At 35.9% G+C, this 20,120-nt stretch overlaps 2 protein-coding genes across 6 annotated transcripts in view; one reads left to right on the forward strand and one right to left on the reverse strand.

The window, feature by feature from the left end:
• LOC105253291 (protein SCAI) overlaps positions 1 to 20,120 on the forward strand; it is a 77,975-nt gene that overhangs the window by 35,398 nt on the left and 22,457 nt on the right. The window contains exon 1 of one of the 3 annotated variants that reach the window (XM_011261235.3): positions 13,008 to 13,226. The exons of 1 other annotated variant lie outside the window; for it this stretch is intronic. The gene's annotated coding sequence lies outside the window, so the exon portion shown is untranslated. Of the gene's footprint in view, positions 1 to 13,007; positions 13,227 to 20,120 lie in introns of those variants that run through there. One more of the 3 variants, XM_011261234.3, reaches the window with a different exon arrangement.
• Positions 1 to 20,120, reverse strand: part of LOC105253292 (transcriptional regulator ERG homolog) — a 52,438-nt gene that overhangs the window by 27,210 nt on the left and 5,108 nt on the right. For all 3 annotated transcript variants that reach the window (XM_025414146.1, XM_025414145.1, XM_025414147.1), the window contains exon 2: positions 18,905 to 19,203. In XM_025414146.1, coding sequence (XP_025269931.1) covers positions 18,905 to 19,190 — 286 coding nt within the window. In that variant the 5' untranslated portion in view covers positions 19,191 to 19,203. The remainder of the gene's footprint in view (positions 1 to 18,904; positions 19,204 to 20,120) is intronic.

Consider the following 20,120-nt stretch of genomic DNA (forward strand, 5'->3'; position numbering starts at 1 on the left):
TCCTCCCATCCCCGCCACCCCCCGAGCCTCACCGACGCGTCCTCCAACGCAACCACCCTCGGCGCGCGAGGTTGGGGAGGCGTTACAAATCAGAGATTAGCCATAGTTAACTCGACTTGCGCAGTCAAACAGTTAATCAATAAACGATTATTTACATCGTGCACCCACGGCGTGCTTGCGCGCACCCAGCGCGAGCATATTTTCCCGCCGCGGGATGACGAATGCGGCGCTGATAACGCCGCCGACCGCTGGACCACCTCGGGGTCGTCCGGGATTAAAATTAAAAAATGCCTATCTCTCTGTACTCGGAGATCGCGTCCACCGGCTGGTAATTAATTCGCTCTCCGATTGTGAGAGTAATCGCGAGTTACTCTCCATTCGAATCGATCACCGTGACTCATGATTGCGATTGGCACCGCTAAACAATCCACTGTAAGCGATGAATTCGCCGCAAATGAGTTTACTGCTTTTGTTTAATTTACTATAACAAATACTAGTGTAATTAATTGCGATAAATCAAGTTGCGTCAAGCGGCAATTGAAATGGCACGATAATCTCTCATGATAAAATTAATGATTATCTTTCGAGAAAATCAATTCGAAAAAGCTAGAAATGATAATTATGAAATATATGATATAACTATTATTGTTAATTTTCATCATTGAAAAACATTATTTTCCAAAGGTATATGAATTCAATTATTACACTTGATTTTGTTACTTATTGTCGCGCAATTTTATATTATTTAACATTTTTAACAAACAAAAAAATAGTAAAAGTTATGATCTATTATCCCTCTAATTTAATGCTTCGAAGAAAAAAATCATCGATTTAGATTCTGACTCGAGTAACATTGCTAGAATACGACTAGCATTGATCGCACGCGTGTCAACGAAACATTTCGAGACTACGAAGTAGAGAACCGAATTTGTCATTTCGGATGATGAGTACGTAAAGAAAGTACGTATCACGGTGGAAATTGGTAGTTTTCCGAATGGGGAGAGGGAGGATGAATACGTCAAGGAGGAAGATCTCGGACAATGTGTCTCAGGAAGGCGTCGATTAGGATCGGAGGATGTCGCATGTAGCGTCGACGTCCTCGTCGCGATACCTCTCGAAACCGAACCGCGGAGAGGATCATGGTGGCTGACGATCACGGTGCTGCTGGTAACAAACGGCGCGATGAGTGGGCACCCGTCCGCCCACCCATCCACCCACCCATCGGGAGGGTGACGTAGCGACGGGAGGGTGCGGCGACGACGGGGGAGAGGAAGAGGTCGAGAAAGAGGGGTGCGCGGAGGTAGCTGGATGACTGGCGGCGGAAGCGTCGTCATGGCGACGCATCGATCAGCCGCCGCCACGCGAATCGAGTCGAGTCGAGGCCACATCGCACCATGCCACACCACACACCGCGGATACGCGCGCGTGTGGTTCACGTATGCGAAACAGAAAGAGAGAGAAGAGAGAGGAGGGAGAGAGAACTGGGCTTGCCGACTCGGGCTGGCATTGTTACTCGGTTATCTCGCTTTGATCCGCGAGGCAGCGCTTAAGTCCAACGAGCAACGGTACAGGGAAGGAAAGGGTCTCTCTTCTGAGAGGTGACCCGAGATAGGAGGGAGGGGGGCGAGGCAGGAAGGTCGAAGAAATTGGCGAACCGAGGTCATGGTTTTCTTTCGGAATGCCGCGATACCGGTGCGCACCGCGTGCTACGCGGACGTTCCTTTTCTCCGCGTGACATCGCGTCACAGCTGCGACGATTATATCGCCTCGTTACGCGGGTGCACGTGCGCGCGCTCTCGGGATCCGAAATAATTTCCCTCTTACGCAACAATTACGCGAAACGCCGTTTGACGGCTTTATTCAGCGTACTTTCGCAACGCCGTAAAATACACGAACGCGCACATTTGGTAAAAGCGTAAATGTATTTTAGCTTAAAGCAAGGAGGCGCAACACAAAGTAAACGCGATGCGAGTAATCTGACGTGGTACCTTCCTTCTCCGCAATGTCGAAGTTGCTTACGCTTCCGTCGGTCAGTTGTTTCATTTCTTACGATATAAATAGTAACGCAATTTCTCTTGATGCGAAGAGGAAAATATAATGATTGTTAAATATCTTGTTTAGTGATTGACTAAAATTTTGGTACATTATTTGTAACAAGAATATACCATCACATATTTCCATAGCTTAAACACTGTGAAGTAATGTTACTCTAAAGTATTTCTCGCGTTATTTTAATTTGTAGAAATATAATTTATAATTTATATACTGTAATGCTCTGAATGTGAAATATCATTCTCTATTTTTTTTTATAATCTTCAGATAATTAAAATCCCGATATTAATTATATTAGCATTGAGAAGATCCGCAGAGGAATGCAACGTGCCATTAACGCATCTCCGGGTGGCGGAATTCGATCCGCCGAGAATCCCACAGGAACGCGCCGCAGTTCGACTGCCACAGTTCAGCAGCTTCCGGTGGCCAGGAACGGCGGGTGTTACGTCGAACCGGGTGTCGGTGTCGATCGATCCCGTGGGCGAGAGAAACGCAGAGAATCGCGTTTGTCCTCGTCTCGTGGTTGCCGTCGTCCTTCCAACCCGGCTTCTCTGGTCTTCCAGTTCTCAGCTCGCGCTGAATACCGCTGATTGTCCTCCACTCGCTCGCTATCCCCTCGCACCCTCTCCTCACCACCCCGATTCCTCATCGGGCAGAGGGAGGGTTTCCACTCCTAACCATTCTCATCCTCCTCATCCAACCCGAACGAAACCCATCCCCGTAAGGGCGCCCTATCCACCCCACGTTGCCGTTGCTACTCCTACCCACTCCACGATAATGATGGCAATCAGACCCTCAGAAAGGATTTCAGGAAATTCTCTCGCCTTTTTGTCGGCAGCCGGGGCGGCGGTGGCGGACGCCACAAACACCGGTCGCCCCGTCGTCCTCGCACTCACGGCAGCTGTGTAGTCACCCTTTCCTCTTTCACGTCGTCCTCTCCTCCCTGTCCCTCCATTCGCTTCGTCACGCTTTCTTACATGGCCGGTGCGCGGCAATCGCAAACATATCCGAACCCGCTCGCTTTTCAATAATTTAACATGAAACGTGACATGTCGTCTCGCACGATAACGCGTTGCGAGAAAACGGTCTTGTTTCATGTCCTTTAGAACATTTTCCGTAGATCCGATAATCGCGCGATCGCATCAAATTCGAGTTTCGAGAATTTCAACGAGAAATTCACGTATTTAATAATAAATACGGATTACATTGGATTCTGTTCAAATTTAAATATAGTTTAAGTTTTCTAAAGATAGGCAATTTGAATAATTATGTCTGTGCAATTCGTTTTCAATTAATTTCATATAATTGCAAAAATTTTTAACAATTTTATGCAATTCGTAATTATATGCTTTCTTATAAACATTATTGAAATAATAACATACATCATTTTTTACATTTTTTATTAGAAAAATATCAAGCATTGTCTTGCTTGTAGTTTTATTTACATAAATTTCTATAAAAGCAACTCTGCAATTTTTAACTGTAACGTTGATCTCTTGTTTAATTTTATTTTGCAACAAACAATGTCTGATATTTTACATCAGGAATGAATTGTCCTTTCTGTTATTATTGAAGGTTTATCAATAAAATTGGTTAGAACTACATGTACATAAATTTACAATCTATGTATTTATTAAATGCCACACATGAGAAATGTATCGTATGTAATATGTTAAAAGAAATAAGTATTACAATTGTAGCATTTTTTCTTATCGAAATATACAGTGATAAATCCCATGATTACTTCATTCGCAAATTATAAAAGAGAAAGTATTAAAGTAGTACTACCAGCAATAAAATTTATGATAATCAGTTGCACCCTCGCAAGAAATTAATCATTGCAGCTGTAATGACTGCATATAACACGCGATGACTCTGCTTCGTAACTAATGCATACGATGTAGTGTAAAGCTCGTTTTATCCGAGATTTTATCAGCGTTCACGATTCACGATTTTCAATCAGCTTTACGTATCTGCAACGTAACTCATATATAACAGTCGCAACTTTTGACAGCGAAGAAATGTTGGTCGCAGAGCTATTGCCTTTTTCCTTCTTATAAGTTAACGTATTGACTGTAGCATCGAATATTTATGTGCTCAGTTTTCATATGATATTAATCGATATAAAAAATTGATATACTGCAATATTTTTCGATGAAAGATTCATTTATTAAAAATTAGAAAATTTCAAAATTGAAATAGTGAAACATTAAAATTGGAGTAGTGAATTATAGAATACTTATAACTCCTAAACATCATTTTTATACATATAGCATTTTTAAATTCGTTCGTCTATAAATGATTTTGTAGCATAATTCTGTGCTAAAAAAATTTATAAGATACATCAAGAGTAGATTTTTCTGTACTTTGTATACCTGTGTTTCTTATAAAATTAAAAAATGTGAACAGATGCTTCGATTCTTTTATATTGACAATTCTTAAATAACTCGTGAAGCAAAATTTGTTACCTACGAATTGCCGACCCATCGATTAAGGATGTCAATGGCTTATCAAGACGAATAAAGATCTATTTTATTTCGGGAGTGACGACACGGTGACGTCGCAAAAATCGGCGGGTGCATCCCCCGTCGGCGATGAGCGAGAACGAAAGAGAGAAAGTCATTAGTTAGTTAATCATGCGTTATCGTGTGTGCTTAATGTTCCGTCAATGAAGGAGTGACTGGGGAGTGAGCATTGGAAAAGGGAGTCTTTTGGCAGCCGACCCCCTGCCGCCCACCTCACCCTTTTTCTAGCTTTCCTTGGCTCGTAGTCAATATTGTCGGCGTGCACCACAGCGTGCAAGCAACAGATCACGCACTACCACACTCGACACGATCTCAACCCTCACCTCTTTGTCGCGCGGTTGAAGAGCCCGTTTCTTTTCCAACTAATGGAGGTGACGGGGTAACTTTAGCGTCGACGCTTTAACGTTAAAGGGCCAATCTCACAATCGCAGCTTTTACCGCGTTCCTAGGAAGCACTGAGTGCTTCCAGGAAATCCGAGGAGAGATTAGTAACTACTAATTTTTTGCGCATAATTATGACTGAAATTTTGAAAACTTTATAATGGGGAAACAAATACAAGATATATAATCTATGTGGTTTAATAATTAAAAATAAAAAGAAATAAAAAAGTAGGATGGTCATATAATTTATAAAAACTTTACGATTTCTTAATTAAATATTTATATTTCTTCTATAAAGAATAAATAGAAAATAAAAGCTCAAATACACACATATATAAATATATCAAATACATAAATATGTATGTATGTGTATTTGATCTTTTCCATTTATTCTTTACAAGAAATGTAAATATTTAATTAAAGAAATTGTGCAGTTTAGTGTTAATATAGTCTTTTTTTGAGAAGAAAATTCAAATAATGAAAGAGATTACATGATTCGAAAATTTACAAATTGGAAATCTAAAGAAATGTGAAAAGATTATATACAAATACATATATGTATATAGTTTAGAATAATAAATCATTGCAATAACATAATATAACAGTAGACAGGATATTTATAGGGTACAGGATCATTAATGTTACTATGATAATTGTAAATTAAAATGATAGAACGATGCATAATATATCTATTAGATATAATTATCTACGATTCATATGTAAACATTTGCAACTCCGAATAAAATGTTTTTTGCAACTAAAGGGATGAAAACAACACACGAGACATCTGCCATGTTTTAGCCAAACTAAAATAAGGGATGATTTCATAATATAGTGCCATCTATTCAGGGATTTAAGAAACTTGGGGAAATTTTGCGTGTTCTTAATCGACGATGTTTCACTATTGATTTAGACCATTTTGTCAAAGATGCTGGTATGGGATACTTGTATCCAGTGTGCTTTCATCATCCTCTTAACCGATCATCGTTAATATTCGCACGTTCACCATTTGTCGACATAAATTTATCATGATAAGGTGCAATAAAAAATATAATAAGCCGTACTAATTTTTGTTATATTAATTTGAATTGTGTAGAATTTATAATAATTATTGTGCAGAATTTATATAAATTATATAGAAGAATTTATAGAAGAAAGTCTATTTTTTTATAATTTTATCTGTAACATTATTCTTTCTTCTAAATCACAGGATTAATAGGTGAATTAAATCATAGAATACAGATGATATATCATAGGATTAATAGAAATAAAAAACTCTTAAATACGTCTTTCCTCTCTTTCTCTCTTTGAAAAATACAAAATAGACTAAACTTTTTTTAAATTTTAAATATAAAATAATTCCATAATTTAGCTTTGACACGAGTGCTGTCTTATTGTCATTACATAAGGTTCCCACTCCGTAATTATCGCGCAATCAACAAAGTCCGCTACCGGGACATGAGAAAACGTCACGGCATGTAAAGCGCCCACGGGTGATCACGCAGGCGTGAATTAAAATTTTATCGTTTAATACTCTACCGAGGGCTGGATTTATACGAAATTACTCTCGATATACCTAGGTACACATGCATCTTTGCGCGATCGCATAATAAACCTGCGTCGCGAAGGCGGATCGCTCTCGCTCGAGTTTCCGCCGAGTCACGCGGGGGAGTAAAACCTTCCCCCTCGCACTTTTTTCGTCTCTCCTGCCTCTTCTTTTTTTTTTCTCTGTCGCTTCTTTCTCTCTCACTTCCCCGGTAATATTCGCACTTAAGTCACTGCCGTCCTGTCTCGCTCTCGCATTCTACGGTGCGTTCTTATATGTTCTTCCTCTCTCGTTCTCTTTTTTCTCCCTCTCGCTAGCATGTTCTCTCTCATCAGCCAGACCAGCCGCGGCAGTTAGTGGCTTAACGAGGTTATTTCACGACGTCGGGTGGGTGGGCCATAGGTCGCGCGAGAATGAATAATGATTCGTTCGTGGGGCCGACGAGCGACCTCGCTGCTTCTTGACGTGTGCTGGCAATACACGCTGGAAGCGCGCAAGAGTATCGGAGAAGGGCGAGGATACGATGTTACAGCCGTGTTATAGTAAAGACTCCGAGGCGGAAATCCGAAAAGCTAAAGAGATCCCGGAAGAAATCCGCCGAATTGCCGACCGCTCGTTTACCGTAAATACAACTTCAGCGTAAATTACAAGGCCGTACGTCGTCGAGAAATTATCGCGATGCGACTGTACGATACCAGATAATTTAACCAATTTAATGGCTTAAACTGTCGGGTTTCCAAGATCCGACTGGAAAGCGGAAGGTATGCATTTAAGAGCCCGAACGGATTTCGACAATTTGAATATCGTGCAGCGCAACGGAAAGGAGCCTTTAACATTTTTTCCACTTATCAAGAATGTTTGCATATTATTGAAAAATGAGAAACAGTTATCGACTGAATAAATCGATAACGAGTATCGAATTATTAGGAAAGCGACAGTTAATTTTTGTGCAAAAAGTCCTTCATCGCGCATGGCAGGCGCTGCTTAATTAAACCTTCAATCATATTGCGCACAATGACGCTTTATGGAATCGATGATCGTCAAATGTAGCCGAGCGCGTTCGACGACGTCGAGAGGAACAAAAGACAGAAAGAGCTCGCGAAGCGAGAGAACCGAACGAATAGTCCTGTCGCGAAGATAAGGCAGCGGCAGGAGCAACCTGGCCCTTCGAAGCCGCCCGCGCCACGCTCTTTGTTGCGGAGCGCAATAATTGCGCGGGAGGGCGGCTCGCCAGCAGTGCCCGGGGGGGGGTTAGCCAGGGCTGTCGACGCTGAAACGAAGGGGGCACGCGGAGGGGGTGACAGCACGCGCCGGAACCGGAACCGAGAGTCGTGTGTCCCCGCCGTTCCCGGGCGGAACTATCATGATTAGTCACGGGGCCTGCAACGAGCCGTAGGAGAACTGCGCGAGTAGAAAGACGGAACCCCATGGAGATATCCCAGAATCGGCCGTGCGCGATCGACCTGAACGACGCGTACAAAGCGAGAGAGAGAAAGAGAAAGGGAGAATGACGGAGGGATAAACTTTCACGCAAAAATGCTATGATTTATCGCATCAAATAATACTAACCGCGTTTATTTAAAATTGATTAATGGGAATCGAAGCGCCTTAAAATAAAACGGCAACTAATTTCTCATGTACCTGGAAACGTAATATACATTGCAGTTGTGTATTTTCAAAAAATTATTTCTATTAAAGCATCATTGATTTTTCGAGTATTTGTTAAAATTATATTGTAATATGTTAGTTAGTCAAAAATTAAATATTTGCGCATATTGAAATGTTCAGATATATAAAAATAAGTATTTGAGATAAATAGAAAATACAAACTTTAAAAATAGTTTATGTAGTTATATAATTAAATAATTTAGTATTTCAAATAGCTTGTATAGCAGTTGAATAAATAAAATTGTGAATTTTAAAAAGTTTTTACCTATTAAAAAAATTAAGTTATATAATTCAATCATCGATATTCTTAAGTCAATCGTGCGTATTCGCTTCAATGTATAAAAATTATACGCTTATTAGTATCTCGCTCATTATTAATATCTTCCAATTATTGCGCGAGTAAAAATTTACGCTTGATCCAAGGAAAAATTCCACACCAGGGCGGAAGTCAAGCCTCGTCTCGCGTCTCTGAGGGTTCTTAATGTATTCCTTCCATTTTTTAGAAGCGAGACAGTTACGATTCTCTGACCCTTAGTCACCCTCGAACGCTGGGAACGAGGGTGGACTAGTCGCAGTTACCAGTGCCGCTGGTGGCGGAAGCGAAGGGGCTCGCGGAGGTTCCCGGATAAAGGGCAAAAGGGATCACGCGCGGAGAGAACCGAGGGGATCGCCGGATTGTAGCGCCAACGTGGGGTGTTCGAGACCCATAACCACCCCCTAGGTTAACCGATACCGGCAATTATCAACGCGTCTCGGTCACCGTGATCCTCCCTTCGCTGGCGCTACATCCGCAACTATATACAAAAGAGAGAACGTTTCTAAATTGACAAAAGATCTTCTAAATTATAAAAGATGTGTGTGTGTATTCTTCGATAAACTTGTGTGAAATCTATTTTCCCATTTTGCTGAAAATTTGATGCTTTTAGTTTTTTTTTTGAGACAAAACTTGAAAATTTTCTTATTCGCTATTCAAAATTCTCTACCCAAATTTTACTAATCAACAGGTCACACAAGCATTATATTGTGAACAAAACGGAATTATATTACAGGCAACAATTAAATGAAAAATTAATTTTATAAATTACAAATAAATTAAAATTTGAAATTATTCACTTTATGGTTACTTCATCATCGTTGCCTTTCTGATTCTTCTCTTCTCTTGTTTTTGTTTGTCTTCTGTTGTTTTTTCATAACACTTATACGCGGAAACAATTAATAATGATTGCGCATGTAATCAGCAAAAACAGTCGCACGGTACTTTGTAAGTACGGCACTTCTGTTAATTATATAATGCATATCTTTTTATATTGTAAAAAAAATCAAATTTATTAAAGAGCGAAAATTATATATAAGCGATAAATATATACATGAAGATACGATTGAAGATCCGCTCTGCAGTCGAAAATCAGACGGCCAAATTAACGCATTACTCGATGTTACTTTTGTTAATATAGATAATAACATATATAATATGATATATATAAATAATATATTTTTAAAAGATTATTCTATTTTATTTTAAGTTAACTTAAATTTAAATAAATGTATTAATATTAAAGTTAATAGGAAATATATACATAGAGTATAATATCTAAAAATATATTATATAAAAATATATTATTCTTTATCGATTTATCGCAATTATTTATATGCAATTTTGCTTGGATCGAACGAAATATATGAACCAAATTTCAACAGATAATCCACAGATATAAGCAATTAATTTAGAATACGTACACAGAGAAAAATGTATACTGTATTCAAGTAAATATTATTTATTTAAGTATATCATAAGTTTGTATATCTGCAAATATATCATAAGTTCACCATAAGCATTAAATTTAATTGAATATATTTTGAATTTTAGTAAGTATTTTAGTCAAGAATATTAAATTAAAACAAAAATTTGGTTTGCTTATTACATAGAATTGGCGTAAAGTAAGTTTGATTTTTCTTTGATATAACTTTACAATATTCTTGAAGAGAAAATAAATTCTTCTTTTGAGTACATGATAATGAGATTTTCTAACACTTGTGATGAGTATATTTTAAGACTATTATCAAGAATATATTCTTTGTTGAAGAAAATTTTTACTTAAAAAAGGAAAAATAAACTGAGTAATCGCTTTTCTTGGCAGTAGAATGATATTTTTCTCTGTGTAATTGATAAATGTTGAAATAGCGAATTAACAACGATTTATTAATTTGATTGGAGTCGATTCGTTTTATACGTGTGACATTTCGTTAATGAACGAAAAATTCGAAAATGATAGTTAATAGTTAGTTAAGATACGATAATTAGGAATTAATTAAAGTGCGCGTTGTATATGTGTATGAACTTATATTCAACTTATAATTTTAATAATCCCAACGAATGATTGCGTTTGATATCTCTTAATAACTATTGCGATTATATTCGAGAGGTAATATGTGACAATATACAATATATATGCATATATTTATACACACTACATGAATGGAACGTGTGTGTTTCAGACCGCTATTATCCTCTCGCCACACGAATGACAACAAGGTTACTGCGCTATTGTTGATCACTTCATTCGCATGACGAAACTCGAGCAAGCAGGTAGAATCGCTCTGTACGTCGTACTTTATTATTTCATAGAATGTAATCGCGATAAGTATTAAGCGACGCAAGCCGCATGCAATTATTATCGACAATTATCATTATTACAATTAAACGATTTTTAATTCGCGCGATTAATTTAATAAATTTCGTAATTATCGTATCAATTCAATTTCCGAATATCGCGTCTGACAGCAGAATAAAGTTTCGCATTTTTCAATCATTAAACAAGAAATTACGAATAGATTTTGAGACGGCATCGATTTAATTAGTAACCATAGTTATATTCAACTATTACTTTAATAAGTGTCTATTACAAAAATTAATGTGTTTATTTTTCGGTGATTGACGATAGCCATATTTATTTGTGATTTATTGGATCAAAATCTATCGCGTGAATAAGAGAAGCAACGACGAATTATTATACATCATACGGCGTGTTTTATGACGTATAGCGTACTATTGTTTACGCGCACAGTCACCTTGTCATTCACTCAGCGAGACTCGAACTGGTGCGTAGTCATACGAATCGCTCTGTACGTCATACATTATTATTTCGTAGAATGTAATCGCGATAAGTTGTTGATGTCAGACATGAGTGATTATTGTCTACAATTGTAATTATTATAATTAGCGATTTTCAGCTCGCGCGGTTAGTAAATTCCCGCGATTGTTGTATATCAACTCAATTTCCGTAATGTTGTAGTATCGGAGTAAAGTTTCGAATCTCTCTCGTTTATTAAGAAAAAATTATGAATCGACATGATTTTGAATCGGCATCGCGATATTTAATTAATAACTTTAGTCATATTTAATTATATACTTTATCAATTACGTAGCAAAAATTCATATGTTTATTCGATGATTCATTAAAACGTTTATTTTTTTATTTATTATGTCGAAATCCGTGCAAATAGTGAAAGAAATAATAACAAATTACTATCACGTTCGACACTTGTGTTTTATGACATATATATCTTATTGTTTATATACACGTTCACCTTGTTATTCGTGGTAAGATTCGAAGTTGTGCGAACCACTTTGTATGTTATACGTTAGTATCTCGCAGAACATGATAGCGACAAGTAATACATGCCATCTACGCGCGATTATTCTTTATAATGATTACAATTGGTGATTTATTAGATCAAAATCTATCACGTGAATAAGAGAAGCAACGACGAATTATTATACATCATACGGCGCTCGTGTTTTATGACGTATAGCGTACTATTGTTTACGCGCACAGTCACCTTGTCATTCACTCGGCGAGACTCGAACTGGCGCGTAGTCATACGAATCGCTCTGTACGTCATACATTATTATTTCGTAGAATGTAATCGCGATAAGTTGTTGATATCAGACATGAGTGATTATTGTCTACAATTGTAATTATTATAATTAGCGATTTTCAGCTCGCGCGGTTAATAAATTCCCGCGATTGTTGCGTATCAACTCAATTTCCGTAATGTTGTAGTATCGGAGTAAAGTTTCGAATCTCTCTCGTTTATTAAGAAAAAATTATGAATCGACATGATTTTGAATCGGCATCGCGATATTTAATTAATAACTTTAGTCATATTTAATTATATACTTTATCAATTACGTAGTAAAAATTCATATGTTTATTCGATGATTCATTAAAACGTTTATTTTTTTATTTATTATGTCGAAATCCGTGCAAATAGTGAAAGAAATAATAACAAATTACTATCACGTTCGACACTTGTGTTTTATGACATATATATCTTATTGTTTATATACACGTTCACCTTGTTATTCGTGGTAAGATTCGAAGTTGTGCGGACCACTTTGTATGTTATACGTTAGTATCTCGCAGAACATGATAGCGACAAGTAATACATGCCATCTACGCGCGATTATTCTTTATAATGATTACAATTAGTGATTTTTAATTCAGGTCAGCAAAATTTCGCGCGTTCATTTATCGATAATTTATTAAAATAGATATTTATTTGTGATTTATTAGGTCAAAATTTATTGTACGAATAGTTGACAAAGCAATGACATACATATATTTTTATACATTTTGCATTCTGCTATATTTACTATTAATTTTAACATTAATATATTTATATATATTAATGTTATATGATAAAGTATATAATTAAAAATATATATTATCTATATTAATAACAAAAGTGACATCAAGTGATGCATTAATTTAGCTACCCGATTTTCAAGTACAGAACGATCTTCGTGCATGTATAATTTTCACATTATTTTTTTTGTACAAAAAGAAGAATATAAAGAGATAAATATTAAGTGATTAATGTGCCGGGAGTGTCGTGCAAAATATCGCGCGATCGTTGTCTTTTGCTGATCAGTGCACGCGCGCGAATGTAATTAATCGTGTTTCCGTGTGTGAGTGCTACGAAGAAGCAAGCAGAGGATAAACAAGAGCGGAAACTCGGGATGGCGTCAGATGATGCAGAGCTAGTATAAGGTGAGCAATTTATAACTTTAATTTATTGTGTTGTTTGTAAAATTAATTAATTAACATTTAAAAATGTATCGTTGCTTTACCGATGAATTGTTCATTAAGTTGCTCTCCATAGTATGATTTATATATCTTATTATTGTATAATATATATGAATATTTTTGATTTTATATATATATATATATATATATATATATATATATAATAATATTAATTTTTATAGATATACGTATAGACATACGTATATCTATAAAACGATATAGATGTACGTATATTATATAAAAAAATTTTTTAAATTTATTTTATTACAGAGTATATTTAAAAAAAAATATCGTTTTTCTAAAAAAAGAACTGAATATAAAATAAAATTTTCAATAAATATTTTTACATAAAATATAAGACGAACAATCACGGAATTTTTGAATATACATTTAAGTTACGCGTGAATATTTCTATAATCTACATAAACAAAGTTCTTCCAAATTCTTGAGTTATTTTTTCTTATCGCAAAGAATATCTGAACTGTAATGGTTCTTTCTTTCGTAATGTAATATATAGTATAAATGTCGATATTTCATAGAAAAAAGAAATATACATACATACATATATATATATATATATATATATATATGTATTATAAATATATATTATAACGTATATTAGATTTAATAAATCCTAACACGATAGCTCTTATTTTTTTCGATGTTATACGCAGTTTTTAAAAAGAATTCGCTGTATTACTTTATACACATTTAAACGTGCATAAAGCTATCGTTTAATATAGAGAACCAATTTCTGTCATCATCTATAGATGAGTAAATTTCTACAGCAGGGGCGGATAGGAGCGGTATTCTTTCATGTAGCACTGTTTAGAATGCTCTCTTTCTCTCTCGATATATTCCGTATAATTAGGTAGATGAAAGGCAACGTTACACTTGTGCGATACGAAATATCACCGTTTAAAACTCCTTCGATAAAAGAGTGCTAATTTGTCAGGGTTGACATCGTTGCTTTGATTTAATAGTATTGCAAAGTAGCAACTTACGCCAAGAAAGTTTAAATATAATTTTTCAAAATAAAACTCATTCTGATTAATGATTAAACTGATCAATAATTTCTTATAGTTAGGCTTAAAGAATAATTTCTTATAGTTTTTTAAGATAGAGTATATGTAGAAAATTAATTGGTATGATTGACATTTTAATATATTATCGATATTAAAAATATTCCAGATAGAATAGCAATTACATCAAGCAAGTATGGCTACTTTATATTCTACTTTATATTTATATTTAATTTAAGACAGTTGTGTTTTGGAATATACAATATCAATTTAAAATATCAAATCATGGATTTAATTGTATTATATTAAAATTATACGGATTGAACTCATTAATTTATATAGCAATAATACGCGCGCGCATCGCACACATCTAAGTGTGCAGTTTATTTTTCATGATAAAAAGGTTAACGTGCGTACAGTGACAAACACGACGTCGGCACGCGTGTCACCGCGTCTTGTCAAACATCAATTACGTGTGCAAACAAGTTAACATAGAGGGATGGTGCTCGACCAGCAAACATTAAATACATGCATTACCCTGCATTGCTGACACAATGACCGACACTACCTCTGATCCTTAACTTTATTGGTGCTAATGCAGATCATATATAATAAAAATTAAAGAACTAAACACAAACAATATTTGTATTTGACATTCTTATAGAATAAAATTACAATCGATCTTAAAATAATTTTGCAAAGTAAATAAGACAGAAAATAATTTTGCAAAAATATTTTTTTATCCGATTGTCTTGATTTTACGTGAATTAATTATATAAATAAAATTAGTATATAATTAAAAAATAGGTTTTTTATTAATGTAAAAATATATAGATATATTCCAAAATTTATATTAAATTAAATTTTGAAAGTCAAGTACGAGATATGGAAATTATACAGTATAATTTTAATATAATAATGTTATAATTAAGTTGAATATAATTATGTTATAATTATATTTAATTTAATTTTTTATATATTTATCATAATTATAAATATTAGTCAAGTATTAACCTTAATTAATATTCAATTACATTTGTCCTTTCTTTTAATATTGAAATAATTAATATTGACCACATATTATAATATATATAAAGAGAGATAAAGAAAGAGGGGGATACAGAAGGTACAGAAGGTACAGAAAAAGAAAAAAAATTTTTTAAATAGTTGCAACCAACAATTATTCGTCAACACTTGATTAAATTTATTCATCCTTTCAAGAATTATTCAAAAATTATTATACAATATTAATATTGATAATTAATTATTTTGCAATTTTTTCAATTCAATATATTATATATTATTTCTCAAAAATTACGTTATATATTATTAATGTTAATAAATACATATATCATACTTGTATATATTACGCGACCTTTCATTTACTAGAATCATGTAACTAAAATATATGATGTCAAAATTCATCATGCGGTATACCGCATTTAGAGTTTAGTCGATGGTTTTAAACCCAGAGAAGCTTTTGTGCCGCACAAAATTTGTGCTTCGCGCTTACATCGAAATTCTGTCGCGCGCAAGAGCAAGGGCCGAAATTTCGCGGAGAATCCAGTTCCTTTGTCGACACATCCGTATCTCGCGAGAATTATAGCCAAGTTAGGATATAGGTACACGGCACGAAACGGCCCGACTTAAAATCTAAGTAGTCGTGCATCCCTCGGAGCGGGCCACAGATAGGGGAAGATAGAGATAGCCTGGGGGGATCGTAGAGGGTTGCCCAGGATGGCAGCGAGAGTGTGGGACGGCGGCAAGTGAGTGGAAAGGGGGCAAACGACGAGGGAGGAAGGAGAAGAGGGATGCTGGGATGCCGAGGGGAGCATCCGGGATCTCGGAGGGTACATGGGGCGGTCGGTCGTCATGGATACGCTCCCGGCTAACCCTGTAACCGCTCCTCCCTCGTCATTCTGCGTTTTCGCAACTACCCGCCGCCATCATCGACCCACCATCTTGTCTCGAACCCAACGAGTCTCGTCAAAATTTTGAGACGGTCCTTCGAGATGCACGGATATAAGTAAAGATTTCCCTCAAACTGCATGATCGTGTAAAAAGATAGAGTAACGTGTATATATATATACGACTGTCGCGATAAACGAAAGAATAAAAAGATGGAACAGTTTTAGGAATCGTGATGAAAAGTAAAATATCTAACATTGAATTTTGATACAAAAATCATTTTTCAAAATAATGTCAAAATATAAAAATCATGGCATGTATTTTTTAATATAAATAAAATTGCATCAATTTTAAATATATTATTTTTCAAACTTGTTTCATATTCAAAATAAATGAATTATATATTTAAAGAATCTAAGAATACGATTATTCAGAATTTTTACTTTGATGGTATAAACTATTTTTTATTTTTACTTTTCTTAGAGAGGGATATTTGAAATGCAATCTATAAAATAAGACAGTGTATGAGATATGAATTTTTTTGACATTAATCAATATTAATAAAACTCAGTGTTATCGTTCGGTATTGATCAAGCTTGATATCAATATATTATCAATGTATTTCTAGATACATATCATAAAACGATTATGAATAAAATTAATCTGTGAATTAAAAAGAGAACGTTGCAGATTAACGGCTATCATTTTATGATTACGTGGATACCATGATGTTACGCAATACTATTCAATAACAGTAACGTTATTTCAGTGACCTTACGACCAGCGCGAGATGAATTAATAAAACGATAAACGTGCAAAACGGAGCGAGAGCGAAAAATGGAGCATCATCCTCGATCTGGATGCGCGCGATCCAGAATTCGCGCTCGCGAAAGATCGATCGATCGGCAAGGTAACTGCGGGTGACCGCGTCATGCCGTTAAACGTATCCACCATCGGGCGAGACGAAAGTTTCGGGCGAGTCGCCGATAAATTTCGGTAACGACGAGCAGGATATTGCTGCGGCCGTGGAGAGCAGCCGACGAGCGTTTTGCTCGGCTGGCAGCGATGCAACACCCTCGCATCGCGCAACACGATTCCCCGTCGTATTCGAACATCCCTCTCCCACCTCCCCCTTCTTCATCTCTTCGTCCTCCTCCTCCTCCTGTTCCGTCGTCCTCCCCTTCCATTCCCGCCGTCTCCTCGCGGCCCTCGCGGGCGTGGGCGGCAGATAACGTGATTTACACTGGCCGGGTAATTAATGTCCTCGGCGACCGGCGCTTTAAAAAAGCAATCGGAAATCGGCGACAACGAAGAGCAACAGTCAGCCCGCCGGCTGCTGCTACTGCCGGATGACAAATTATCGCGCGCGAGACTGTTGCCCCGGTTTTTTTTTCGCGTCTCTCTTGGCACGAGAGAACATCGCGCGCGGTATAACATTCGTCTCTACCGGTACTTAATAATTTCGAAGAGAGATACCGCGCGATATCGTTATTAAAAGCGAAAATGCCACGCTGCATTTTTAAATTTTATTTTCAATATGACTTTGATATTATTTGAAAAAAAAAATAATAATCAGTTAACGTGACGAAATTGTATTCTTCAACACGACGTAATAAATGAAATTTTAATTTGCGAACGATCGACAGAAAGATAGCCTTCAATGGCGAAAATAAAAATTAAATTGGAATGACTCTTTGATGATATAATTATACAGATATTGCAATTTTAAGATATTGACAGTCTCAAATATAATAATCACATCATCTTTTTCTTGCCCCGAAAAACAAGAGGAAAATTTGCAAATATTTAATGTAAAAACTATTTGCGCTGTATAATAATTTTTTTAGTAATAATAATTTTTCCCACGGTTCTATAAAAAGAAAATTTAATATTTTATGACATCCAATTATATGAATGAAAATTAGGTATTCATATACGCCATTTAATATGAACATGCAAACCGTAAATCGTTAAAACGCGTTCGCGATTCTGTGAAATCTTAACGTCGCGTGAGCCGTTATCATTGTGGGAAAATGCGAGGGCAAATGCGGCTCTTGCTCTCATTAACCGCATTACGTCATCGCGACGCATATCAGAACCGATCGATGGTATCTTACACAGGTATAAACTTGCAGGTAATCAGGTTGCGTGCCTTTCCACGCGTTTGTGCGTGACCTTACGCTTGGCGTTACGGCAACAACTATTTTGCATCGTCAAGCAATGAATTACACTTTCATGCATATCTCACACCTGCCTGTTCGCTCGAATTCGCGTTATGTCAAAAAATATCATATTTCATATTTAATATTTTCTAATATTATTATTTAATAAACTTTGATACGAAAAACAGTAATCGTCTTGCCAAAGTTGAGACATAAACTTTTGTTTTTTTCTCTCATTCTAAAAAGAAATAAATAATACTGTATTTCACAAATATAAAATTATATAAAAATAAATTATATATAAATTATATATAATTAAATATAAATTATATAAAAATAAATTAAACAAATATAAAATTCCATAAAAATAAATCTGAATAACAGCGAACACATTACTTAATAAATTCTTTAGTTTTCTCGAAAACGGAGCTTTGTATGAAGAAATATTATTTCAGCTTATTTTTACGCAAAAACTCTTTTATATGACACATCTTTCATACAAATGGTGCAGAGAAAAATTTGAGATTCTTATAAAAAAAGTTATGCTTACCAGTGATGGAGGCAGTGGGCGAAATGGTGGACGGGTTGGCGCGCGGTGGCGGCGAAAACGCACCCGCAAGGTAGCCACTGCGATCGGCGAGGGCTTGTTTCGCCTTGTCGACGCTTTCCTTGAGCCGTTGAAAAGTGCTGCCGCAGGTCAGGCCGCGATACGGCCAGTTCTCCTGCTTGACGCCGGCCGCGGTTACACCGGCGGCGGCCGCGGCCGCGGCACCGGCCCCGGAGGCTCCCTTTAATTCGAGCGCACCTGCGTACGAACAGCTAGCGCTGTCGTACATCACCAAAGAGCCCCTGCAATCCGGGATTATCTTTGTAAATAACAAAAAGATTTGCCACTAGCGATAATAACTTGTGACATAAAATAGAATTGATCGAGCTGTTTTTAAATAAACGAGAAATCCTTTACGTAGATTGAATTTTTTTTCGGGAAAATTACGAAAATTCGAAAATTGCGTATGGTTTTCTTCTGTTCATTGATTCAGAAAGAAGTCTCAACGAGAAACATCTGTACGTCGACGTTGACTCCGTTTCGTTCAATTGAGCACTTCCTGTAGAATATTAACATTGTAACTATCAGAAGTAAAGTTTGCGTCGTCGTACAAATCAACTAGCAGAATGCTCTTAGTGGTATGTCAGTAGTTTAATTTCCGAGTTGCGAATAGAAAATCGAAGAAAAAATTAATCCTACTATTCACACTTGATCATCCACGTTATTAAACTCTTTCGATTTAGTAAACGGATAAAATGCAATGCAGGGTCGAATAAAGCAAATCTACGTTACTTTAAACTGACAGCACTCATGCTCATGCAGATACCGCAGTAGGGGTCATTAAAGGACCCTTGAAACATCCGGTAAAGGCAAGATCGAATTAAAATAGATGATCATATATGCAAAAATATATCTCTTATTTTTTTTAATCTCAGCGTGATAAATGGCTTATGACTAAGTTTGAGTCATATTCTTTTTATAAATTTGACATGTCTCTGACATTTTTTTTCAAAATTATTAATATTACAAGTATATTTAATTATTTTTCGTGTATAATTTTCTAAATAGTTAAATTTTCAATTTAGAATATCTTTCAAATACAATCAATATTAATTATTTTAAAACAGTTGCCATTTCTAAAGATTAATTTTTTATCATCGTTAATTTATTAAAATACAATGTATATGCGCGCATTTCGGAGTAATATTTCATAAAAAAT

The sequence above is a fragment of the Camponotus floridanus genome, unplaced genomic scaffold, assembly GCF_003227725.1.
Source record: "Camponotus floridanus strain SB8 unplaced genomic scaffold, Cflo_v7.5 scaffold78, whole genome shotgun sequence".
Classification (NCBI taxonomy): Eukaryota; Metazoa; Arthropoda; class Insecta; order Hymenoptera; family Formicidae; genus Camponotus; species Camponotus floridanus.